We start from the raw sequence: 27425 nt of genomic DNA, 5'->3' as shown, positions 1-27425 counted from the left end.
CAGACATAGATAAACATACATCGAATGTTCAAGCACAGAAGACCTAAAGTTTAGGCTGGCAAGATTTAAAACTTGATCCATTGTTTCTGAAAATAAATATTCCTTGATCGTCAAGAGACGGGCATCTGTTATTCTGCACCAGAGTGTTGTCCCTTGAGCAATTCACCTGTCACTGGCTTCCCGAGGCAATGCATTATTACAAGGCATCTTCTCTTTGCGTCACATTAGAGTTTCTCTTACTTTTGTTTGACTCAGATCCAATTACTTAAGGGTTTCTTCAGACAAAGAGCCTGTATCCGTAAGAAATATTGAACGCTGTTTTCGCAGTTTCACAATGGAGGTTTCAGATTGATAACAAATAGTAATTGTGAAAAGTGTGGAAACTTTTCTTTCAGTACAGAGTGTCAAGGAAGCTTTCTATAATCTCGTTATGTCTTACTAGTATTTCATTTCTCAGTCCATCTGAAAAATGAATGTACGTCCCCTGCTAGCACGAGCACGAGTCATGAATAACTCTGTAAGTAATGATTGGCTGTTTAGTGCTCCACCAAAACTAAATAAAATGTTGTGCTGGAATTCAGAGAATGGCATTAAAGGAAATGAGGTGTACAAAGATGGTTTCATGTTACCCTCAAGCTGTTTTTGTTATATATTTTTGTTCATTAGAATCGTGTACCTTTACTTCAGTAGTCAGTGGATTGATCGTCAAAACGTGTTGAGATAAGAATAATACGAGTAAATTCACAATCGACGATCCTTCAAATAACAACAGTTTACAAAATTATATCTAGTAAGTTAACAATAGATTTGGTTCCGCGAGTAACATACCGAGCTGTCCATTCTGGTCTTAGCCGAGTAACAGATGCATCGATAATCCTTAGGAATATCAAGTACCTTGACTCATAAACCACTGTAGCAACCAGTGTCTGCCAATGTGTTGCGTTATTAAGAATATCTGCAGGACAGGAAAGTTTATGAATGACTGCTTTACTGCGGGACGGAGAGACAAACGATGCGAGTGGAAGCAAGATTAGAAAATCGTACTAAGCATTTTTTGCAAGAATAATGAATGACTGGCGTTATGGGATGAACTTTACTTAATATTCTGAAGCAAATAGTCAGTTGTAGTGAAGAACACGAGTGAGTTATGCATGACATCCATAGATTATCGTTTGTTTAGGATCTCATTAAGTATTTTGCTAACAAGTTAACTTACATACGTATATATGTAGGTACTGTACAGAGACAGGGCTTAAATAAACCGGTCACAAATCAATGAAGCTTCACGGCATGGAGACACCGAGGTTTTGAGGCAGTGAGATGGCATAAGAACCTTTCATGGGGCCGAGTACCTTGTCCCGAGCAAACACGCCGCAATCACGTTCTTTGTGATTAGTCTTCTCTCTTAAAGTCCGTGGTCTGCTAAAAATATGAGTGATCATATTTGGAAACAGATTACCAACACATCAGAGGCCTTTTGATCGAGGGAAAACACTACTCACAGTTCAGTCAAGTTCTGAGCAGGACTGTACGAAAAATAGGGGTTCATATATATAACTATTCTGTCTTGTACTAAATTATCACCATTGTTACATTAAACAAATAATTATATATTCATTAACTTTTTTCATCATTCAAATATACCAACAAAATTCACTGACTCGAAAACTTCCAACAAAAGACTGATGAACCAAACACTAAAACGTCAGCTGTTATTATTATAAACAAAAACATTCTATTACATCGCTTACGCTTCAAACAGAGCTGCCCTTGCATCACAATATTAATTACAACGTGCCGTGTAATTTGACTGGCTAATATATTGTACATGCAAGAGCCGTTAGACATGAAAAAGAGGCGTTTTATAAGTATGAGCTCATAGTAAGCCGTGATGAGGAAGCCATACTCTTCCATACTCCTCCTCTTATAGAAAAAGTATAAATTAAACAAGAGTGGCAGAACAATCACAGCATTCCTATACAACTTGTCTTTTCCTGCATATTCTAGAGAGAAAGAGACAAGTAATATAAAAAAAAAAATAGTAAAAATGACTGAATGAATAAATAAGATAATCCAAGGAGAAGCAGTCCCCTCTGTTCCTCCCCACCCTGCAGGAATGACATGCCTCGCGGGAAGGGTACAAAGGCCAGCACTCTAGTCCCTCTCAGTCGTCATGAGGGACCCACCAGCCTAACCAGGACCCAGTCTGCTAAATCCCCGCGTCTCAGGATGGACAGCACTACAGAGAACAACAATGACAATGAAAGTGATATGAAGTAATAAATTATTGGTATTGTTGTTGTTGTTGTTGTTATTATTATTATTATTATTATTATTATTATTATTATTATTATTATTATTATTATTATTATTATTATTATCAATATTATTATTATTATCATTACTATCAATATCAATCTCATTATTATTGCTAATGAATTAATACTGTTCTTATTGTTTTTACAGTTATGATAATGATATTAAGGTAATTATTACTGTGAAAATTACCATTTCTGTTTCTGGTGTACTACAACAGTACATCATCACAAACCACAGATGAACAGACTTATTGCAGAGGAATAGTGGAGGCCTTGTACAAAATTAACTCCTCAGAATGGCTTGCTTTCCAACACGTTAAACAATACTGTAAAGTCATTTTACATTTTTTGGGGAAACAAGACGATAAGGATTTAATTTCTTTAATTTTTATACTAAACGCAGAAAACATGATTATTAAACGTGGTCATCTCCCAAGACTATTTTAGATGGCCAGACATGATTAATCGGGTTCTCATGGATGTTTTCCTACTGATAGTGTAGTAGAAATCTCGCTAACCTACTAATTAATAATGAAACAACCTGGACAACCACCATAACTCTCACTAAAGCCAGTAAAAAAAAAAAAAAAAGCCGAGATTAGAGCCCGAAACGTTCATGAACACCAAGAATAAACCAGTCACACCTTGGACATGACAAATGCAAACAGACAAATGCCTGCAACAAAGTTAAATCTATTCACCCAAAAATCAGAGAACAAACGAAGAATTACTTGTAGTTAGTTTACAAGAGTGGTTAAGCGTTGCGGCAGAGTAATGAAGCACTCATGGCGGAATAACCCCTCACAACATATAATGTAATGCCTTGCTTTCGGTCCTCTAATGGAGATTCCTTCGTCAGTGCCGGCAGGAAGGGGAGGCGGCCTTCCCTGACCCAAACTCCTGCTAGAACACGTTGTTGGATGTAATATACATAAGTATCCGCCTGGTGCGCCTTCCTACACATGCCTCTTGACTACGCGAATGTAAAACGAAAGCTTAAGTATTTGAAAATCAGTAAATGTTGTTATGCAGTACAAGAAGCGGGAAAGAGAACAAGGCATCGAAACTCCGGCAATATAGTCTTCTCTTGTTAATATTCAGAACACTGGAAAATTTATTAGCATGAAATCACAAAAGAGAGAGAGAGAGAGAGAGAGAGAGAGAGAGAGAGAGAGAGAGAGAGAGAGAGAGAGAGAGAGAGAGAGAGAGAGAGAGAGAGAGAGAGAGAGAGAGGGAGGGGGGGGGAAGTAGGTAGATTTTTTTTCTAGGCAACATTACCATTTTTAAGAAAATGTAATGCCAAAAAAAAATAAGTGGCAAAAAAAAAATTAGGTGATAATGAAAAAAAAAAAACTATCCGAAAAAGTGTTAAATATGATCCTGGAGAATATAAAATGATAAAATAAAAAATTCAAGTTTTCTCCTATATTTTAAGCACAAAATTATCTTATCTTCTCCTTAGACCTGTAGATACTCTTCCCTCTTCTTCCCTTCCTTTTCTCCCTCCTCTCCGCCGCACCATCGTTATAACACACTGGCCCACCTCACCAACAGACAACAAACTTTCCACTCAGTCCGCTCCTCGTGTCCCGCCCAGCCCCTGCTCGATCCTCCATGTGAAGGCCCCACCTCGTCCAGCTCAGCCCATCCCTGTCTCTTCCGTCTCGCCAAGGGAAAGACGAGTATGCGAGGCGAGCTGTACTTGGCGCCGGCCCCTCGTCCTTCTTCCAGGGAGGAGGAGGAGGAGGAGGAGGAGGAGGAGAACATGCAACGATACTTTCTTGATACGTCTTTTTCTCGTTTTTAGCGCCTTTGTACAAAGGAATGCACAGAGAGAGAGAGAGAGAGAGAGAGAGAGAGAGAGAGAGAGAGAGAGAGAGAGAGAGAGAGAATGACCGAAATGACACCATTTCCATAAAAGTACAATCCAACGGCCTACATGCAGTCCAGTACGTATCATGCTCGCACGTGTGAGCAGCAGCACAGGCGAGGCCACACTCCCGCCCCGCTGCGTCACTGTCTGGCGGTGTGCACGCTTCCAATAAGTCACGGACGCCTTGACTTGTGACGGAATTTATTGCATGACACTGGATGGCATCATTTGGATATATATTGCATTCCACAACCACGTCAATGAATACACTGCATTACATTACAACAACACCGATATTATCCAGTCATGTTATGATGCATTCAGGTTTTTTATTCCATAGTGGGATCAAATGAAAATAATTTGCTCGACTTGGTTGTAGTGAAGCATTTGATTTGTCTGTTCCATGTCAGCTTCTATATTGTCTACAGAGAAGTATTTGTGGCTCTGTTAATCATTCCATTCGATACGAGAGAAAGAAAAAAAAAAATAATATATATATATATATATATATATATATATATATATATATATATATATATATATATATATATATATATATATATATATATATATATATATATATATATATATATATATATATATATATATATTTTTATTTTTTTTTTTTCTTTCTTTTTTTTCCGTACTCATTTAAACACCAGAATAGATCTAGGTTAAATTCTCTCTCTCTCTCTCTCTCTCTCTCTCTCTCTCTCTCTCTCTCTCTCTCTCTCTCTCTCTCTCTCTCTCTCTCTCCGCCTTTAGAAAGACAATAAACAACTGAAGGAGAGTCCGGTGTTTTTATTAATTATTTTGAGTCGGCATGAGGAACTTCCAGAAAGTTAATTTTCTTTCATAAATCTAAAGTTCAAGATAATTAGTTTCCTCGAAAGGTAATTCACTAAAATCTACTTCACCTGAAAATTAATTGATGGCTAAATTTGTGAGTTTTTTGTAACTTTATATCCATCATTACTTGTAAGGTTTGTGTTTAATTGAAGTTTTAAAGATAAACAATTTGTGGCCCACCTTTGCATATCTTCTACCATTATTTCCCTGGTTACAACTTTCCTGAATTAAGTAAATGGATGCTTCCCATTTTCCATGCCTCGATGCGTAAGACTTATATTTGCTCATAGTATGTCCAATTTACTTATGCATGTATCTTCGCTATCTTCGCTCTCTCATATATTTTACTGATAAACTCTGGAAATCTCAGCTGCTTCTGTTTTTCTTCTTCCTACGACTCAAACTGTTTCACAAGAGCAGTACCAATAGCTCTCCGAAACTAAACTGGCCAGCTTATGGGAGCTACATATTGAGCGGTGTGTCATGTCATTTGTGTAGCCTTAGCCAGACTCCATGACACACAAAAATAAGATATCTTTTTGAACGAGGCAGTGGACACGATAGGTTTGTTTCTGTTATAAGAGACCATCACTCGGCCGCTCAGGTGACCCTGCGTTCACAATATAAATGACAAGGTACACATACACAATCACGAGTGAAAGTGTTTTAGATAAGTACACGAGTGTTCATTGCTGCATAAATGAAATCTTGTGCATTATGGATCACGAGTTTAAGTCTTTTAAATAAAAAAAAAAAATAAAAAAAAATAAAAAATATATATACGAGTATATATATATATATATATATATATATATATATATATATATATATATATATATATATATATATATATATATATATATATATATATATATATACATTCCCTTGGACTGGTAATAATTTCCTTCATGTTTCTGAACACTTTTCTTCACAATTCTGATCATGTTTTATTATAAGCGAGATGAAATACTGTATTCTTTATATGACAGTAATTTCAGCACTTGGAAATTCATCAGGAAGCAGTAAGGCGGCTGCGGCAGAGTGCACGTAATGGCCGCCATTACTCCTGCTGCCTCCTGTTTCTCGCCGCAAACTGTTATAGGCTTGTGATTTTTATTCCTGTCTAAGGAGGAATTTTATATCGCCGAAGAAATAACTTTTCCAGCACACACACACACACACACACACACACACACACACACACACACACACACACACACACACACACACACACACAGACCAAACCAGGCAACGCAGAGGTAAAGTAGAAAGACGGTTTTTGTCTGGAATTCGCATTGTTGTCACGTCCTCTTGAATGCTATCCATGAGCCGCATCCGCGCGCGCACACACACACACACACACACACACACACACACACACACACACACACACACACACACACACACACACACACACACACACACACACACACACACACACACACACACACACACACAGACAGACACACACACACGGGGTTTCAAGGTTTATTGTTATAGTACTGAACGCTCCATTGCCTTGATATACGCACATGTGAGGCAACAAGGACATAGGAAGCTGATTATTTCCAGTTTTCCAGTAGCAATTAAAAAACATTACTTATGTAAGCTGAGCATTATAAAACATTTCGTGATCTTAACTCGACTGCTTTTTAGCATACTCTAGAAAACGTTATTGGGTTTTTAAGAGCGTTTTCCATGATTGTAGAGAATGTCAAAACCAGCATAAAACTCCACTGTTGTTAACATACTCTAGTAAAAGTTACAGGGGTTTTTAAAAATGTTTTCCATGCTCCCAAGGAATGTCAAATATTCAGCATTGTAAGCAAGAAGACACCCATGGAAACCAGAATGATAACATCTGCTTTGATGAATGTTACTGGGGTTTTTAAGAATGTTTTTATTATTCTACGCTGTCCGTATCAAAACACCTGTGAACACCCATATGATAATCTTTGGTTTACTGAATGTTACTGGATTTTTCTAGGGCGACTTCATGATTTTAATAAAAAAAAATAAAAAAAGAAATTAGTGTCAAAAGGAAGAAAAAGACACGCGGGGCAGACTGTGCCAGCACGTGAACACGAACCTTTCTCCAAGGTATACCAATTCATGCATTTACAAGGAAAAATAAGATTGAAAAATACCTATGAACACTGTATTCCGTAAAACAATAACAGTAGATGAAATTAATAAAAAGATACACTTGATTCTGAGATATGTGAACCATAACTTAAAAAAAAAAAAAAAAAAAAAAGAGCATGCATGTTTACACCACTTGGCGCATAAATCCAAGCCGCCGTATTGTCACAGCATGCCAGACTGGATTAAAAGCCATCATGTATAATGTATCGCTCCTATCAACTACTGCTTCACACAAAAATTAATCAACAAGAAAAAAAAAAGAAAAATGACGGTGTGTTTACACACACCTACATCAATACTTGGGCGTCAGTGTTGGCGGGGAGACGTGCACGGAAAGTAACCTATGCTTGATAGCATGTTTCCACCTAGAGTATTATTTCCTAAATCTCCATGCAATGAACTTGGTGGTGTGACTGTTCTACCAATAACTCCATTGGACAACAAAGATTTGACTTTTCTGGTGCTTTATCTACAATTATCTTAACTACTTTTTTTATTTTTGTAATTTGGTTTCTTCTCAATCACCTGCAGAGCTTTTGAGCTGACTTTTTTTTTTTTTTTTTAGCCAACTGGCGGATTTTTGAGTCACCTCGTGTGTGTTCCAATCAGCTGCAGTGTTTTTCTTATCTGGTCTGTTCTGAACAGCTCGCTGTCGACTGTGTTTTCATTTTTATATATATATATATATATATATATATATATATATATATATATATATATATATATATATATATATATATATATATATATATATATATATATATATATATATATATATATATATATATATATATATATATATATATATATATATATATATATATATATATATATATATATATTTTGTTAGCTGGAGTATTTTCAAGTTAGCTGGTGTGTTTTTGAGTGACTAATGTGTTAAATCAACGGCAGTGTTACATTATTTTTTTTATTTATTTATGTATTTATTTTATTTTTTTATTTATTTATTTATTTTCTAATTTATCTAAATATATAATTTAAAAAGCCAGCTGCTGTTATTTGAGTTCCGCCCTGCAGCAAACAAGCCAATATCGTCCTGAGACCAGTAATTGTTGGGCGCAATTGGCGGACCGCGTCTGGTAGACAGAAAAGTGACGGCCAACTTTGAGAACGGTTTATACTCGCGGCCAGAGCTTTGGAGCCACTGATACCAGCTGAGAGAGAGAGAGAGAGAGAGAGAGAGAGAGAGAGAGAGAGAGAGAGAGAGAGAGAGAGAGAGAGAGAGAGAGAATCTATACAAAGAGATACGAGTAAATATTGAAAATTGTAAAAGCCTGTCACCTTACCAACGACTGGTCTAAACACTACAATTCCTAGTAACCCTGGAATTTCCAAAGAAAGCAAACGATGCGCGTGTACACATGAAGCAAAACTGTCAGCGTTCCTTTTCTTTACGTGGTCAAAGCTGCACTTAGGGCGATTTTTAGAGAACGTTTTTTTTTTTTTTAAGCAGACGTGTTTGTGTTTGACGAGTATCTCCTCCACGTGACTTCATAAGAAGACGCAAATGTAAGTCTATCAAGCACTGCCTTATAAGGATAAACACCTAACTGTAATAGCACCAGGTGAGTGAAAAGCCGCGATATCGAGTTCTCAGGTAGCCAGGTAGCGAGGAGCCGTGTGGTGGTCTGTTCCCTTTGGTGATGTTGAGAAAAGGGAGAAAAAAAAAAGAACACGAAGAACGTAAGAAAAGGAGTAAGATAACGAATCAAGACAGGAAATTAGAGGAGCAACAGGAGGAAATAAAGATGTGAAAGAGGAAATTTACGTATTCTGCTCCATCCACCACCTCCCATTTTTCTTCCTATTCCTCTTTTGGTAGGACGTGAGGAAAACGATGGTGGAGGTAGTACAGAACAAAAAGACACACTCCTAGCCCTCATGACACACGAGGAGGATGGAGCAACGGATCAAGGCTATAAATGTATTACATGCTGCACTGTGTCCTGTTTCCTAGACTACTCCTCAGGGCACATGTATGCGTGTCAATTGTTTTTAAGTCTTAGAGGAAGTGGCAGTATACGTAGATGTGATACAGCTGACTGTAATCCCAAGCATTGCATCATTTTATCCCTGAAATTTAACAGGCTCTACTGAAAGTTATTCGTGTTTTTGATGAGTGTTTTCATAGTTGTAGTGATAATTTAGCAAGAATTTTTCATTAATGTAATAAAAACAATAATAATAATAATAATAATAATAATAATAATAATAATAATAATAATAATAATAATAATAATAATAAAACTTTAATTCATTTCACAGCTGGGAAACAATTTAAGTCGTTCACTGCTACCAATCTTTGCTAATGTCTCTTTAATGATGGCGGCCATTCATTTGTAAGCCACGTCAACTCATTCATGTTAGAAAATCGTTGCATTTTCCTTTAATATATGAAAGTACTTGTCTTTTTATGGATGAAAATGTTTTGACTATATTCATAATTCACAATGCGTCACGTACACAGACTTAACTGTCTGAGACCGCACACTATCACGCACACCATTAAGAGGAACACCGCCGTCTGAAACAGGAAGAAGAAACGACCTCATCAAAAGTAAACAGAAAGAGGAAAACAGAAGACCCAGACAGTAAGCAGAACACGCCAAGGAGTGCCCATATGAAGGCTGCACTCCCACCCAACAATTGAACTCACCTTCTTAAACGACTGACTGCCTGGCTCAACCTTCTTGCTTGTCGAATGTGCATTAATTTTACACCATAATATATATATATATATATATATATATATATATATATATATATATATATATATATATATATATATATATATATATATATATATATATATATATATATATATATATATATATCCCAACAAGGAAAAACATACGAATAACTACCGTAACATCAGCCAAGCCAGTCGATCCTACCACACTTGCTTATCATTGTTACCACTATTAATGATTTATTATAGCGGTAGACTTAAAAATAGGATAGTCTTGAATTTGACAAATAGACGTGCAAGCTGACTGTTGCAATTCACGGCAACCTCCATGCCTCACCACTTCTACGAGCAAACTAGCAGACTGAATACCAAATGACACCAAATAACTTGCATATCAGTAATTATACATCATCACTAGCAACACAAGATACTTCCTGGGCGATCCCCACCCCACCCCACCCACCTCTCTCTCTCTCTCTCTCTCTCTCTCTCTCTCTCTCCAAACAAAGACTAGACCTGTACAAAGACCAAAACACCGCTGCAACATCCCCGTGCTGCCTATAATAGGCAAACCGACACCGTGCACCAAACGTTAACAAAAAACAGCAGCAGCAGCAGCACCGTCAAGCAGACATGACACACAACATGAAAGAAAACGGGGAGAGCACTGACAAAGAGAATGACAGACGCACCGCACTTCAAGGTCTCGTCAGCTGTGTCAAAAGAGAGAAAAATAGCGGAGGGGATAAAAGACAAAAGCCATACCTGACATGCTGAAGGACTTTGAGGAGGATAGGGGAGAGGGGACGCCGCAAGTGAAGGCACAAGGAGCATTGGGGCCGCTGGTGGGCGCTGGCTGGCGGCCTTCCAAACTATATATCTTGATCGGCTTGTCTGGGAGGGAGAGGAAAAAAAGACGACAATTCTTTTAGTTATCCTTCGTCTTTCCCTGACTAGTGACACCTGAGGCCACGATAATGTGCCCCGCGGGTGTCGCTAGTGGTGTGGCGGTGGTGGTGTGGGAATGTAAGTGTGGTGGTGGTGGTGGTGATGGTGGTGTTATCAAAGGTGTGGTAGTATTGGTAATGTGGTGCAAATGGTTACTGGTGTCGCAGTGTTGTTTTATATGAAATGTTATAACACCCTTAACCCTTCTATTCCGGTGATTAAACTATTTTCCCATAAGCCATGACGGGGAAAAATCATAAACCTAGAAACTGTCAGAAGACTGTTTAAATACTAATATTTTTTTTTCTCTCTGTGTTATTCTGAATACAATGATGTACTTTGTAGCTCCATGTGATCTCTGAAAAGGTTAGTTATGGCTTATCAAGGATCTCGCTGTGTGATCCGTCAACCAGAAACAGCCCAGGGAAGACACACACACACACACACACACACACACACACACACACACACACACATATAATAATAGGGAAGGATCTGAGATCCTTCGCTATTATCAGGCTGTCCGTGTCCTTCGCTCTTATCAGGTCCCTTGGCTCTTATCAGGGTGCTTTCCACACGGCGGATCGCACGGGTTACCAAGTGTCGCCCTCAGAATGGGAGAATAGCTTAGTTACCGCTAAATATACAGAGCTAGTGGCAACACTACGGGTGGAAACAGATGCCAGACACTTCCACGCGCCATCTGACTCGAGAAACCGCGCTTGGAGCTCAAAATTGAGGCGCGAAAATTCTTGATTACGGGAACGATCGCCGTCGCTACGGACGCACTGATGCAATCGTTCATATATGATCACCGGAATGAAAGGGTTAAATAGCAGAGGTAGTGCCTTACTGCTTATATTTAAAGGGATGGAAAATATAATTACAAGCATGACTACAAACTAGCAAAATGTACAAAAGAGTTAAGTGCACAGACATTACACAGTCTCAAGAGATGGCTGGATAAATTGATGGATGATGATGACAGATGGCCTGGCCTGGTGGCGGAGAGCTGTCAGAAATATCGATCTCATATGTACATTGAAAAACATATCTAGAGAAAAAGATGTTATGTGGTAAGCAGTAGTTATGCTCTTCTTAATTAATATTGTGTGAGTTTTAAATGTGACAATGAAGCCACGTGTTGGGAAGTCCAGTTAGCAAGAATCAGCTTGAAGTTGAGATCCTAGATCTCTATTTCAGCACTTCATCCACCATCCGAACTCCATTCCAAAACTGAAATTACAATGCGCTTTAACTCCTGCATAAATGTAAGGTGGAAGTGTTGAGCCAAGGCACTGCAGGATGAAGGAGAGATAGAGCAATGAGTTATGAGCCAAGACGTGAGATAAGTCGCTGTCTTCAATTTAAAACCTATCGGCGGATGAATATTATGTCTTTTCAACAACAAAAGCCCTTTACGGTATATATTTAGGAAACTTTACGTAATAATTTCCTTCTTCTACAGCTTTATTTCCTATATATACGAAAATAGAATCGGCATGTGGGAATTATACATATGCTGCATCCAGCTTTATTTCACGGTTTCATTTTCCAATACGCCAATAGGGGGAGATAAACGTGCGGTGGCAAATTATGTTAGGGAGAGTGTATGGGTGTTGCAGTGTGATAAGGCCACCATTAATACTCATGTACACTCACACACACACACACACACACACACACACACAAATGCATCCATCCATCCCTTTTCCTTTCCCCCCTCTTCACACACACACACACACACACACACACACACACACACACACACACACACACACACATCCCATCGCCTCTCACGCGTGTTTTACAGAAAAGACACACAATTCAAAGCCATTTTATTCACCTGTGTAGTTACTTTCAACGATATTCACACTAACACATATACAGACAAGCTCTTCAACAGTGCTTCCATCAGTCAGTGCGCCTCCCTTCCTTCATGACCGCCTTTGTGATTTGCAGGGATCAATGAATGTTTTTTTTTGTCTGAGTTTTTATCGGTATCCTTTTGTGCGATTCAGACACCCGTATTAGCATTACGTTGTGAGCTGGACTGGAAGGCTAATTCACTCAGACTGTATGGGCAAGTGATGCTTTTAGCGGTTCACGGGATTTGGTTTCACTGCAATGATTAAATCGGTGGTTTGTTTCGGGTTCATTAGGTTCATTCCTTTTTCAATTGCTTGTATTTGAAGTCTTATCCGGTAGATAGAATTTGGTGAGAGAGAGAGAGAGAGAGAGAGAGAGAGAGAGAGAGAGAGAGAGAGAGAGAGAGAGAGAGAATATAGGCAGGCAGGGAGACACAGACAGACGAATAGATTGACAGATAGATAGTTAAACAGACAGACAGACAAACAGACAGACAGACAGGCAGACAGACAGGCAAAGTCGGTGATCTGCTTGTCCCCAGTGGTCTCATTTTTATATCTATGGCATGAATTGTGATAATCTAGCACGACCTTTCGTTGTCAGTTATGAAAAGCGTTACATAATATTATCAGAGGCTGAGAGACTGCTACTTTAATTGTCGTTATTGTGTTATTACAGTTACGTTGTTATATCAGGTAATGAGTGGTGAAAAAATAGCACAGGATGGTACAAGATATATATATTTCTGTAACGTCCTCATTGTCGAACCGTTACGGAAATAAAGATCTGCTGCTTAATCCTGCATTTTCTCACCACAAAAATCTACTCACCACACTTAATAAATCATAACATAACTGTGATATTTTGAGTCCACATGAAGCTTCCTTATAAGACCCAAACCAAACACACACACACACACACACACACACACACACACACACACACACACCCACAAAAAAAAAAAAAACTTTCCCCTTTCCCAGTTCCCAAGCAAACGCAGAATCTCTACTTGGAATTGTCGAAAAAATATTCCCCACGAAGATAAGAGGCGGCAGAACAGGTCCGCATGAAAAAGGAAGAACATGAATTTCTTTGAGACATAGTTTGCTCTCCACATCGGGATTAGATAGTTCCCAAGTGCCGGCCCCCGATATCAGGAAGAATGGGAGCAGGAGGAGGAGAAGGAGGAGGAGGAGGAGGAGGAGGAGGAGGAGAAAACAAAAGGGAAAAAAAAAGAAAAAAGAAATAACGGAAGAAAAAAAATAAGAAACAAGAAAAGAATGTGGACACAGTTATAATTTACATACAAAAAAAAAGAGAGAGAGAGAGAGAGAGAGAGAGAGAGAGAGAGAGAGAGAGAGAGAGAGAGAGAGAGAGAGAGAGAGAGAGAGAGAGAGAGAGAGAGAGAGAGAGAGAGAGAGAGAGAGAGAGAGAGAATCTAAAAATAGTCAAAATAACCGCAGAAAGTAAATCATCTTTTCTAAACATTGATACGGAATAGCTGCAATTGATTCACCAGGAAAGAGACATCAAAAGACCTGAAAAGAACCGACCAACATATTCACTATCTCTGCTACACAAGTATTTCACAAACTATTCTCTAATAGGATTACTGCAACGCTTGATCTCTCTCCTTCCTGCGACTCCCGTTAAGGGTCGCCACACCAGACCACCAGTCACCATTTCACTGTCTTCTTCGTTTTCTATTGCAATAATTCAACACAGCACACGAGATTCAGGAGGCGTTGTGCAGCTCACGAAATCCATGTGAAATATTTCGAATAAATAAATCCACAATGCATGGCTTTAGCCGAGCAAGAAAAATATCCTCAACCATATATACACCTTCGGAGTGACTGAAACACTGGGGAGAATTGAGGTTAGGGGACATGTGAATGTACTGGAAGACTCATGCGAGGTACAAAGTAGTATGTCGAATAAATGAATCCACAATGCATGACTTCCACTGATCAAAAAATGCCCGCGATTCTGTAAAAACCTTAGCAGTTATTGAAGCAATGAGAAGAAGAATAGAGGAGACATGTCAAAGTATTGCAAGTTTGATACAGGAGGAGGACACACACACACACACACACACACATCCACACACCACCGCGACCTGCTTCCCCGCGAGGCACCGCCGCCGCGACGAGCCCTACGTGCATGTGCCAAGCTGGTCGCCATGAGAGCCGGCACTGACCGTTACAAGCACATCGCCGTGCCACTCTAGTCAGGCTGTTTAATAACCACTGATGTTACTTCTACTCTTGTTTGTCATTCTAATTAACTTCATCTTTTCACATTGTTTTAATTTCTCTGTTCTTAATTTTACCCTTTTACCTTTCATTTTTATAGTCTACCTCATAATTTGCCTCTGGTTTGGTGGTAGTCTCATTGGTTTTAAGGTTTTATTTATACCAACAATGTATATTATCAGCTGCTGGCTGCATATATATATATATATATATATATATATATATATATATATATATATATATATATATATATATATATATATATATATATATATATATATATATATATATATATGATGGGCACCGGCCAAGGGCAACAAAACTTCAATTTAAAAAAAAGGGCCCACTGAGTCGAAAGCGTTATTAAAAAAATTACAGGATAAGTGTGTTGAAACCTCCCTCTTGAAAGAGTTCAAGTCATAGGAAGGTGGAAATACAGAAGCAGGCAGGGAATTCCAGAGTTTATCAGAGAAAGGGATGAATGAATGAGAATACTGGTTAACTTTTGCATTAAAGAGGTGGACAGAAAAGGGGTGAGTGAATGAAGAAAGTCTTGTGCAGTGAGGTTGAGGGAGGAGGGAAGGTTAGCAAGAGCACTTGGCATGAAAATAGCTGTAGAAGATAGCAAGATATGCAACACTGCGGCGATAAGAAAGAGGCTGAAAACAGTCAGTTAGAGGAGAGGAGTTGGCAAGACGAAAAGCTTTTGACTCCACCCTGTCTAAAAGAGCCGTATGAGTGGGACCGCCCCTCCCCCCCACATACATGTGAAGCATACTCCTTACATGGACGGATAGGGACCTGTATAGAGTTAGCAGTTGTGGGGTGGGGGGTGAGAAAACTGGCGGAGACGACTCAGAAAGCCTAACTTCATAGAAGTTGTTTTAGCTAGAGGTGAGATGTTAAGTTTCCAGTTTAGATTACAAAGATAGACCGAGGATGTTCAGTATAGAAGAGGGGGACAGTTGAGTGTCATTGAAGAAGAGGGGATAGTTATCTGGAAGGTTGTGTCGAGTTAATAGATGGAGAGAGAAAAAAAAGTCATTGAACAATACTAAGTTTGTTCTGCCCCAATCAGAAATTTTAGAGTCAGAGTCAGAAGTCAGGCGTTCTGTGGCTTCCTTGCATCTGTCAATAGCATCTACCAATCAACTGTTGATTATTGATAATGATGATATTAATAATAATAATAATAATAATAATAATAATAATAATAATAATGATTATTATTATTATTATTATTATCATTATTATTATTATTATCATTATTATTACACACAAAAAAAAAAGTAACAAAGCTACACTAAATGTACTTGCAAAACTAAAACCGTAACATTAGAGAAGAACGGAGCAGGTAAGTGCAAAGTAGTTCACCTGCGTCCACGTCTCCCTCTCTTCGTAATCCAGGTGATAATGTACGTCAATCACCTGCATTATGTATTGATTTCAGGCAAACACGGTCTTTTTTACTTAACCCCCCCCTTAACTTTACCATGGCCACTATGTTGTTCTCTTCCGGGATTAACGAAATCCGTCATCCTGCACTGCTTTTGTCTTAACACCCAATATGAATTAATATATATATATATATATATATATATATATATATATATATATATATATATATATATATATATATATATATATATATATATATATATATATATATATATATATATATATATAAACCATTGGGGACTATCCTCTCAAAGTCTGGGTTCTTATCTCGACTATTTTTAAGTCTGTATTGAAAGTTGTTTGTATTTTCGAAGTTGGTCTCATTGTTCTTGCGATAATTCATCTGACTGGGCAGTTTTGAGGTTCTCCAGAAAGCTTTTATGATTAAAGTTGTAGCTTAATAAGGATTGTGCACTATCACTGGGAACAGTCACCATACGATCATCACAGAAGCATCTGGCAATGGTCTAAATAGTAGAAAAATGTGTCTATTTCTTTCTGCATCATGACATCAGCTTAATTTACACAGAAAATCATTATACATAATTATTCTCAAAGGTTCACAATAAGATTAGTGACAAAGGAGTTAAAAGATGCAATCTAGTTATTCATCTATTAGTTTTCTTTACTTACCCTAATTAAGAACAGGTCATTTTTGGAGGAAGTGGGATTTTTTTTATATCACAATAAGAATAAATCGGTTCTAAAATAATGGAATGTGACTGGAACGGACTCATTAATCCGACAGTTTGTAATGGCATGAATTGTTACATTATAGTTTACTTTCTCTTTCCTTCTTTCCTCACGTACAGCGTGGGACCCAGGCTGAGGTCACCTGGGTTCCCATATAAATTTTCATCTCTTTCTCCTTCTTCCGTAGCTGCGCTGTAAAAACCACCCTTAGTTCAGCATCGTTTTCACGGTTTAGTATGGGAAGCGAGTTGTAGCCGTACATAAATGAATATTACTCTAGTTAACTTTTGGTGACAATACATGTATACTGTATCATGATGTGTTCTGTTTAGTACCATCGTGTATTATGTACTTAATTAACATACGTAACAACAGTATTAGGAAGGGCCGCTGTATTGGCCACCTGGCCACCATGATATATGAAGGTGAAGCTGCCGAGTGGAGTGCCGGTGGGCGAGGTGGGCAGAGAAGGCTCGCGAGAGTTCCAAGCCAGACGTGGTGTCTCTGTACATACTTGTACCTAAGGAACCAAATGAGTGTGAAAGCCACGACGTGTTTGTTATAACACTGACGGACCTTCTGATCCATTGAAGAAACAGACAGTGAGAACGAGAGAGAGAGAGAGAGAGAGAGAGAGAGAGAGAGAGAGAGAGAGAGAGAGAGAGAGAGAGAGAGAGAGAGAGAGAGAGAGAGAGAGAGAGAGAGAGAGAGAGAGAGAGAGAGAATGACACATAGGAATGACACTGTAACAAGGTAGTGGTGAGTCAATGTGCAGCCTTAAGAGAAGACCAGATAAAATTATGAATAGGGACAACAAACGGCTATGTTTTATTCAGGAAATGGTCTCTTGCAACTTCCACCATTTTCTTGTTCTGAAGAATGGGTTAAGAAAAGGACTTGATGGATAACGTCGCTTTAACTCCCACACCAGCCACAGTGCAGTTGTCAGACACAGTGACATCCTCTAAACTGTTCATCATGTGACAAAAACACCACCATCAGTTTGGCACTAAATTAATGAGCGACCCGTGTCATGAGAACCTGTTTGTCTCACGGCGTCACATCCCGCCCAGCAGTCCGTCACCAGCCGGACTGGTTGCTATTAGTGGAGCAACACCTGACCACTGCAGTCCATCACATCACTTGCTACGTTGCCCTTCTGAATTTTACATATTACACTAATATATCACCTGCTATGTTTTCCTTTGTATTTTGTATTTTTGTTTCTATGACATGTACTACACAGTTGGCGACATATTTATACATCCCAACTGTTAATTTTCAAAAGGTGTTTTGATTATATACTCTGTTGTTTCTCTGTATTCTGATCACACTGTCGTGTTCACGAGAGTTTCTCCTACTTAATGTCATAACATATTTCAACATTCAATGATTAACTACTGAAAATACCGAGCATAAGTAAAACATGTTAGACTTTTTTTTAACATCTTCACAGTTCCACTCGTCGTAATACCATTTCCTTTTCTGTTTTGTCAAGTTTTTACCATAAACCTTGGTTCTACAGTCACTGCTGAGTCTGATGGTGTCAACCAAGACTGGCTATCCCGTATATGAAGGAAGCTATGGCAAATAATTTGCGCTTTTTGTGCGTTCGAGCTCGATCTACAGTGATGAGGCGATAGTTGCGCGAGTTGCGAGGCACAAGAAACCTTCGCTCACATGCCGATAAATCGAAATATGCAAAATACGGCAAAACGCTCACATGCAGATAAATCGAAATATGCAAAACGGCAAAACGGCGAGTCATAAAATAAGAAAGATGCACCGTCAAAAGTTACATACTAAATAGTGTTTCCGAGACTGAAATCAGAATTCTTATATGCGATGGACACCAAAAGGTGCTCCTGGGCAAATCATCGCTGTACCCTCCAGGGGCCAGGCGGAGCGGTGGTTGTAGAGATGTGCCGTAAAAAAATTAGAAGCCCCTCGCTCCGGTCGGAGAATTGGAAGCTTCTCGCTCCGCTCGGGGGAATAAGTTATATTAGAAAATATGTTGTAAACTCATATTTCCATATCATTCTGATACGGTGTTATTTCAACGTTATATTTTATTTTCTCGTGACTAGTTTTTGAGGGAATATTTTCATAGACGCGCACGCACGCACGCACGCACACACACACACACACACACACACACACACACACACACACACACACACACACACACACACACACACACACACACACACACACACACACACACACAACGGACAAACCATACTTTATTTTCACCCACCCACACACAAACATGGATGAACAGTATTAATTTTATGGTACTATGTTCTCTCTCTCTCTCTCTCTCTCTCTCTCTCTCTCTCTCTCTCTCTCTCTCTCTCTCTCTCTCTCTCTCTCTCTCTCTCTCTCTCTCTCTCTCTAAGAACATAAGAACATAAGAAATAAGGGAAGCTGCAAGGAGCGACCAGGCTTACACGTGGCAGTCCCTGTATGAAATATACCTACCTATTTCCATCTGTTATCCCCATCCATAAACTTGTCTAATCTTCTCTCTCTCTCTCTCTCTCTCTCTCTCTCTCTCTCTCTCTCTCTCTCTCTCTCTCTCTCTCTCTCTCTCTTTTGAGGCACTAAAGTTGTTACACACACACACACACACACACACACACACACACACACACACACACACACACACACACACACACACACACACAAATCCACAAAGTTACCACTGGTCCCACTCAGTTTCCCAGCAGCAGGAGGGCTCAACTCAGTTTCCCAGCAGCAGGAGGGCTCAATGCGTAAGAAATGCAGGTTTGTGGCAACTTTTCTTTATATAGCAACAATTACGTCTATTTAAGGAGCTATAACAACAATTACGTCTATTTAAGGAGCTGGTGTCGAGGCTGGCAGTTGTTAGTGGTCAGCTCGTGCATTAGTGGTGTCACTGATACTGTGGGTGATTGAGAGAGTTACCGCTAAGAACTGCCATTAAATTTGAAAGTCAGGGGGACACGGGACTGCAGGTTAAGTTTGGGGACAAAGGTAGAGAGACGAGACTGAGGTGGTTTAGATAGAAAAGAAAAGGCGAGATGGATGTGGTTTGGCGATGTGCTGAGGAGAGATAGAGGAGATGAACCCAACAGGCAAGGGGAAGAGAAGAAAACCAAAGCGAAGGGATGACTTGAAGGAAAACATGGGAGTGATGGGTATAAATTCAAATCAGTTTATTTTCCCACAATGTGATCGTTATGACACTTGTTGGTAGACGTAGAACTGAGGTTACAAATATAATATTAAAAACTAAAAATAAAACATTAATAAAAATTCAAGCAATACTAATAATGAAATGTTACTGAAATCAAATCAAGACCCAGGCATAAAAGGGAACAGCAGAGATAGACACACGTGCTCCGCTCTGGTGGCTCCTCAAAGAAATGGCCCAAAGAAGGAGGTACGAATGATTTCTACGTTGTCTTCTGCAATGTGAGGAAGGAAGAGTTATGTGAGGCAAGTGCATGTATTAATGGTAACGTGTTTTCTTTTTTTATCGCTTATGTGCGAAGAAGGCTGTCCACAAGAAAAAAAGAACCTGAGAACATAAGGGAAGCTGCAGGAAGCAATAAGGACAATCAAGGACAACAAATAAAAGAAAAGATCCTGTTAATTGCTGACAAAAAAAAAAAAAAATACAAACCGGTTGCTCAGTTTTAGCTCCGCAGGAAGTCTTGATAATCCTTAAGCTTACGACTACTACCACTCCTCAGACTTAGTGAAATGGTTTGGTGGAAGTTTAAAATATAAATCTGAAAGGCACCACTGACAGAAAAAAGAAGTAAGAGTAGTTCAAGTCTTTAAGTCCATCTTGATATATGTCTCAATAAAACCGTGTACGTTTCTTGGTATAAAATAACGTCGTTGAGAGAGAGAGAGAGAGAGAGAGAGAGAGAGAGAGAGAGAGAGAGAGAGAGAGAGAGAGAGAGAGAGAGAGAGAGAGAGAGAGAGAGAGAGAGAGAGAGAGAGAGAGAGAGAGAGAGATATATGAAAATTAATGTACGGGAAGAACACAGCATTTCACATTACAAGCATTGAGATCTACACGGAACTACACAAAACTTCACACATTATGTAATGATAAGAATAAAAAGAAAAAAATATTGAAAGTAAAGTTGCCACACTGACAAATTAGAATTGCGTAATGATAAATAAGATAAATAAGATAAATAAGATAAATAAATAACATAGAAAGAATAATAATTTTTTGCTTCATCAAAATTATGTAATGATGAAAAATATAATGGTAATGAATAAAAAAAAACTTATTACAGGTAAAATTTAACATATCAGATAAAAAAAAAAAAACACCTAAAAAAAAAAGAAAAAAAAAACAGACTGGTAAAAACTAGAATTAAGCCACGTGATAAAAGTATTTGACCGCCATGATGGATATAAAGAGGGAGGGATATAGGCAAGAGTCTCGGGGTTAGTAACCTGGAAAGGCTTACGTAGAAGTAATGGATTAAAGCTTCATAAAAACAGAGAGATGAAAAGAACATATTAAAAAAAAAAAAAAGAAGGTTTCTAAATAGAGTGGATGACTAGAATAGACTCCGAATATGTAGGGATACTTAAAAGGAAATTTGAAAGTACATTGGTAGAGATGATAGCCGGACAAGTTTTACATGTTATATACAAAGACTAAGATGGGCATGCTTTTTTCCTTAACTTTGCTTATGTTTTCATGTTCTGCAATAACTGAACACCTGGATAAACAACACCTGCATAGAGAAACATGAGGAAAGAGGTCAACACACGGGAGGTCAGCGCGAGGAGCAGCACACTGGACGAAGGGACATCGATAAACACCGACATGGGCGATGGAGAGCGTCAATAAATACATCGTAAGAAGCAGATGGAGACGCTCGATAAACAGGAGACGACAAGTACAAGGGACAGGAAGCCATTACTGTCGTCCACTGAGGGAGTGTCGACCGCGAGTTACTGCCTCCATTATTACCTTGATTTTCCCCTCTATTCTCTCTCTCTCTCTCTCTCTCTCTCTCTCTCTCTCTCTCTCTCTCTCTCTCTCTCTCTCTCTCTCTCTCTCTCTCTCTCTCTCTCTCAACTTCAAACATTAAATTCGCCACAGTCCCAGCAAGGGCAAATCAATGTTCTGACAAACAGTAGAGGGGACATTTGCGTCTCAAAATAGTCCTGCATCCGTAATGAGTCAAAGTAATGGGCAGCATATGAATTACTTGTTACTCATACATGACTTGATTCGTGTGACATCAGCGACTCTCCATCAAGTACCTGTGGCAAAGACTTCAGATTCCTTGCACAGAGGAGTGAGAAGAAGCGTGCAAACTCTATAGACACCACCAGCGATACTTGACCATTCACGGCCGACCATCACTATCGTCTGCTGTTAAGGAAGTAACACATTGTTCTCGTATATCTTGTTTATATTGATTTCATAATGTGCATTCCTCGTCGTTCTTGTAAATTAAGACAAAATTAAACATACGCGGAAGAATTAAAGAAAAATACAGAGGTTAGATGTATATTAAATGCTTGGATGGACTAACAAATAGGTGTACAGAAAGAATATGGAAAATAATGTAACAGCAACTTATCAGTAACCGTTCAGAATATGTGTGTGTGTGTGTGTGTGTGTGTGTGTGTGTGTGTGTGTGTGTGTGTGTGTGTGTGTGTCCAAAGAGCAGCGAATACACAGTGCTTTCTAACTGCATAAAATCTTTCTCCTTAAGTGCACAAACTTTACAGCCTTCAAGTCCACGAGCACTGCCGGTCCATGGTGCGGAAGACTAACACTTCGCGGAGCACACAGGCACATCAGTAACGCTTCCAGAATCCATTACGGGGCATCACGGCATCGATAAAAGTCACAGTAGAAGAATCATGTATTTGGCATGAATCAATCTGAAATTTAAATGTACATATAATCCAGCAGACTTAATGGTTCAGGGGTGACTTGTGACTTGGAGGAGAGCTGAAGGAGTAACTGCTTCCCGCGCCTTCCACGATGGAGTGCGGCCATACTTGTCAATTCCCCCCTCTCACCCCCTTATCCATCCTGCCATTTTCTCTTCCTGACTTGATAAGGGAGGATACAAGAAGACATCAGATCTACACGTTGCAGTCTCAGTGAAAAGCAAATACCTATATCTACTTTCCCAGCCTCACATTTCCTCCTCCCGACATTTGACACCATAAGGTCATAAGGAAGGGAGGATCCGGGAAGCCATGAGACCTACATGTTGCGGTCCCAGTGAAAGACACATGCCAATGCTCGTTTATGCTGTCTATTTATAATTTTACCTGATCTCATTCAGCAAAATTGTACTGAAATAATATACGCATACAAGAACAACAACAACAAAAAAAAAATACTAACGGATAAACTTACCACAATTATTGTAAGAATATTTTGTATCGTGACATTTCCATCAATTTTATACAAGCCACAAGCAGGAAATTCCCGAGTACTTGCTTTTTGTTTATTTACTCATCTTACTTATTCTTTTATTCTATTTTATTTTTAGAGCGGATATTTTAGGTACAAACGCACTGCAAAGCAAGCGACAGGTCAATTAATTTCTTCCTGCCGCTCATGTACATAGAAACCATTCGCCTGGAGGCGGCTGACGTCATTCTCAAGGGTACAGCCAGAGAGAGAGAGAGAGAGAGAGAGAGAGAGAGAGAGAGAGAGAGAGAGAGAGAGAGAGAGAGAGAGAGCGCAACGCATCTATTCCAAAATCTCGTTTAATGCAAAGGATCATGAGAACTACGCAAAAAAGAAAAATAAATGAAAGAATAATAATATAATGTTACCGTAATATGAAAAAAAAAAAAAAAGTACATCAAGTTCGTCACCAGATGAACCTCACGATGTCAAAGCGGCGCTCCTTCCGACAACTGGCGGAGCTTTGCTGGCCATGAGGTAATTACATCCGATTATTTCAGGAGACGCTTCGTGATCCGGCACGGAGTGGAAAAAGCGCGGGACTCGTTAGTGCGTGCCCTGCCTCACTGGAAAGAAAAAGGAGAACAAGCGGAGAAAATGGAATTCCGTGGCGGGCGAGTCTCAGGGTATTGTAGGCGAAACTTTTTATTATTTATTTATACTGCCTTGTTACCTGCTTTTTTTTTTTTTTTTTACTGAGTTTCCATACGAGCTGGTGGAGGAAACAGGCGGCTGGAATATTGAAAAAAGCAGGAAAAAGAATTGACTGGAATTAAATGGAGAGCTTGGAACGAATCAATAACGAGAGGGAGAGAGAAGAGAACAACAAAGGGAGAAATCAACACAACGTACACCACCACCACCACCACCACCTACACTACGAGCACACCCACCACCACCGCCTCACCATTCCCGAAAAGGTCGAGCCTGTCTTCGGTAACCAACTAAGGACATTTTCGCAGTACTGGAAATTGTTGCAGCGTTCTCTCGTCGGCTCCACAATCGTCGCGGCGGGGAGAGGGACGCCATTACCCTCAGCGCCGCGACGAGCTTTTCGGGGGCGCTCTCAGACTGTCTTTGTACTTCCCTTCCCTGCCCGCGGCGGTCACGGGGGCGGTGATCTCTGCTGGCAAGGTGGACAGATTTTTCAAGTTATTATTTTTTTGTATTATTTTCATTGTTGTTGTTCTACGATGTTTTGTCTTCTTTCTGTATTTTTTTTCTATTTGTTCGTTTATTCTTTATTTTCATAACTCCTCCATCTTCTACATCTAACTTTTGCTACTGTTGCCATTACCGTTACTGTTATGACAGCAACTACGACTACTACCACTACTACTATTGTCGTAGCCAAGCCGAGGGTGTGTTGTCGCCAAAGCACCCAGGCCTTGGCCACCCATTGCCCCAGAGGTCACTGGTTATCGCCGTGACCCCTTGTGAGGCTTACGGCATCCCTGGTCACACGAACAGGACAGTGCCTGCCCTGATGACGAGGCACCCGAGCGCCGAGTAAAGGTGACTAAGGCCGTGTAGTTAATGGACCTGGCCTATTCGTAATCAATCTTGTGATCAAGTTACCTTACAGTCGCTGACTTCACAAAACACTTCAGTAATGCACGAACTAGAGGGACATAGAAAAACCATATATGTTCGCGTGTAAAGGTGGTTAACCATAGACTCCCTATGAGACATGTTTCTTACGCACCTACAGTGAAGTATAAGTATCCTGGTGATCGTGTGGAGTGAAGGAAGAGATGAGTGTACTAACTAGTTAGATTCTGAACCTTAAGGATAACTCCTTATGTAGTAGTAGATAGCAATGTACGTAGGTCGACGTTGCCGTCGTCAAAATGGAATATAAGGCGAAGTAGCGAACGATTCTCTCAGACCTAACTAGACTCCAAGAGTGGAGTGTTACAAGTTCCTGGAAGGTGCTCCCACTCGACAGCACCATGAAGCTCCTAGTCGTTCTCTGCCTCGTCTTGGTCGTAAGTAATACTTAGAACATTTTTCCTAAGTGCCTTGTGTGTCTCGATTTAAAATGTTGTTTCAGTATACTGTGGTCCCCACATAGGAGGAGGCAGTAGACACCTGCCGAAACGATAATTACTCCCAGTGAGGTCTAAAGCACTGTTCAGGGGGTGCTGTGAACTTATCATTAAACCCAGCTGTGACCTCACTGAACGTTTCCCTTTGTGTCTCACAACACAAGGGGGTAGTCACAGCCTGCCCTCTAAAGACAACTCTCTTCCTCCACACAAAACTACAAGCACCTAATAACACACACACCCTTCACTCCAAAAATTTTAAAATCATGGCGACTCCTACACCAGCCTCGGAGTCCCCATCTGGGGAGGGGACCATAAATGTCCCCAGGTCGGACTGCCTTTCCGTCAACGACCCTAAGTGTCTTGACACCCCCCTCAACTTTTTCTTCATTAACTTCTGCAACATTCGCGGTCTAAGATCTAATTTTCAATCTGTAGAACACCACCTCTCCTCTTCTAAACCTCATCTTCTTTTCCTCACTGAAACTCAGGTGTCTGAGGCAACTGACAGTAGCCCCTTTTCTGTTCCCTCCTACTTTCTCTATCCTCATTTTCGATCCAAAGCTGGATGCTGCGTTTATGTGCGCAATGACTTAACCTGCTCTCGTGCCCACGCTCTTGAATCTTCCGAGTTTTCCACCATCTGGCTACGACTACAGAGTCATTCTCATACTAAATTTATCTGTGCTGTATACCTCTCTCCTAACTCCTCTGACTATAAGAAATTCTTTGACTACTTAACTTCCAAAGTGGAGCACATTCTGACCCTCTTCCCTTTTGCAGAGATCTCCATTCTTGGAGACTTCAATGTTCACCACCAGCTTTGGCTTTCCTCTCCCTTCACTGACCATCCTGGTGAACTAGCCTACAACTTTGCTATCCTCCATGACCTAGAGCAATTGGTGCAACACCCTACTCGTATTCCTGACCGTCTTGGAGATACGCCCAACATTCTTGACCTTTTCCTGACCTCTAATCCTTCTGCTTATGCTGTCACCCTTTCTTCTCCGTTGGGCTCCTCCGATCACAATCTCATATCTTTATCTTGTCCTATCACTCCAATCCCTCCTCAGGATCCCCCTAAGCGAAGGTGCCTCTGGCGTTTTGCCTCTGCTAGTTGGGGGGACCTGAGGCGGTATTTTGCTGATTTTCCTTGGAATGACTACTGCTTCCGTGTCAGAGACCCGTCTTTGTGTGCTGAGCGCATAACAGAGGTGATAGTGTCTGGCATGGAGGCGTACATTCCTCACTCTTTTTCTCGTCCTAAACCTTCTAAACCTTGGTTTAACACAGCTTGTTCTCGTGCTATACATGATAGAGAGGTGGCCCACAAAAGGTACTTAAGCCTTCCTTCACCAGAATCTCATGCACTTTATATTTCTGCCCGGAACCATGCCAAGTCTGTTCTCCAACTAGCCAAAAACTCCTTCATTAACAGAAAATGTCAAAACCTTTCAAGATCTAACTCCCCTCGTGATTTCTGGCATCTAGCCAAAAATATCTCCAATAACTTTGCTTCTTCTTCTTTCCCTCCTCTACTTCAACCAGATGGCACCACTGCTATCACATCTATTTCTAAAGCTGAACTCTTTGCTCAAACCTTTGCTAAAAACTCTACCTTGGACGATTCTGGGCTTGTTCCTCCCTCTCCTCCACCCTCTGACTACTTCATGCCTCGTATTAAAATTCTTCGTAATGATGTTTTCCATGCCCTCGCTGGCCTAAACCCTCAGAAGGCTTATGGACCTGATGGGGTCCCTCCTATTGTTCTCCGAAACTGTGCCTCCGTGCTTGCACCT

At 39.9% G+C, this 27425-nt stretch overlaps 1 protein-coding gene across 8 annotated transcripts in view; it reads right to left on the bottom strand.

The window, feature by feature from the left end:
- LOC135097977 (uncharacterized) overlaps positions 1–27425 on the bottom strand; it is a 170153-nt gene that overhangs the window by 67287 nt on the left and 75441 nt on the right. For all 8 annotated transcript variants that reach the window (XR_010266401.1, XR_010266402.1, XR_010266400.1 and 5 more), the window contains one exon: positions 10661–10789. Coding sequence is in view for 3 of the 8 variants with exons in the window: in XM_064000138.1 (XP_063856208.1) it covers positions 10661–10729 (69 nt within the window). In the remaining 5 variants the exon portion in view is untranslated. The remainder of the gene's footprint in view (positions 1–10660; positions 10790–27425) is intronic.

Source organism: Scylla paramamosain, unplaced genomic scaffold (assembly GCF_035594125.1).
Source record: "Scylla paramamosain isolate STU-SP2022 unplaced genomic scaffold, ASM3559412v1 Contig39, whole genome shotgun sequence".
Classification (NCBI taxonomy): domain Eukaryota; kingdom Metazoa; phylum Arthropoda; class Malacostraca; order Decapoda; family Portunidae; genus Scylla; species Scylla paramamosain.
This window is presented reverse-complemented; position numbering and strand designations above follow the sequence as displayed.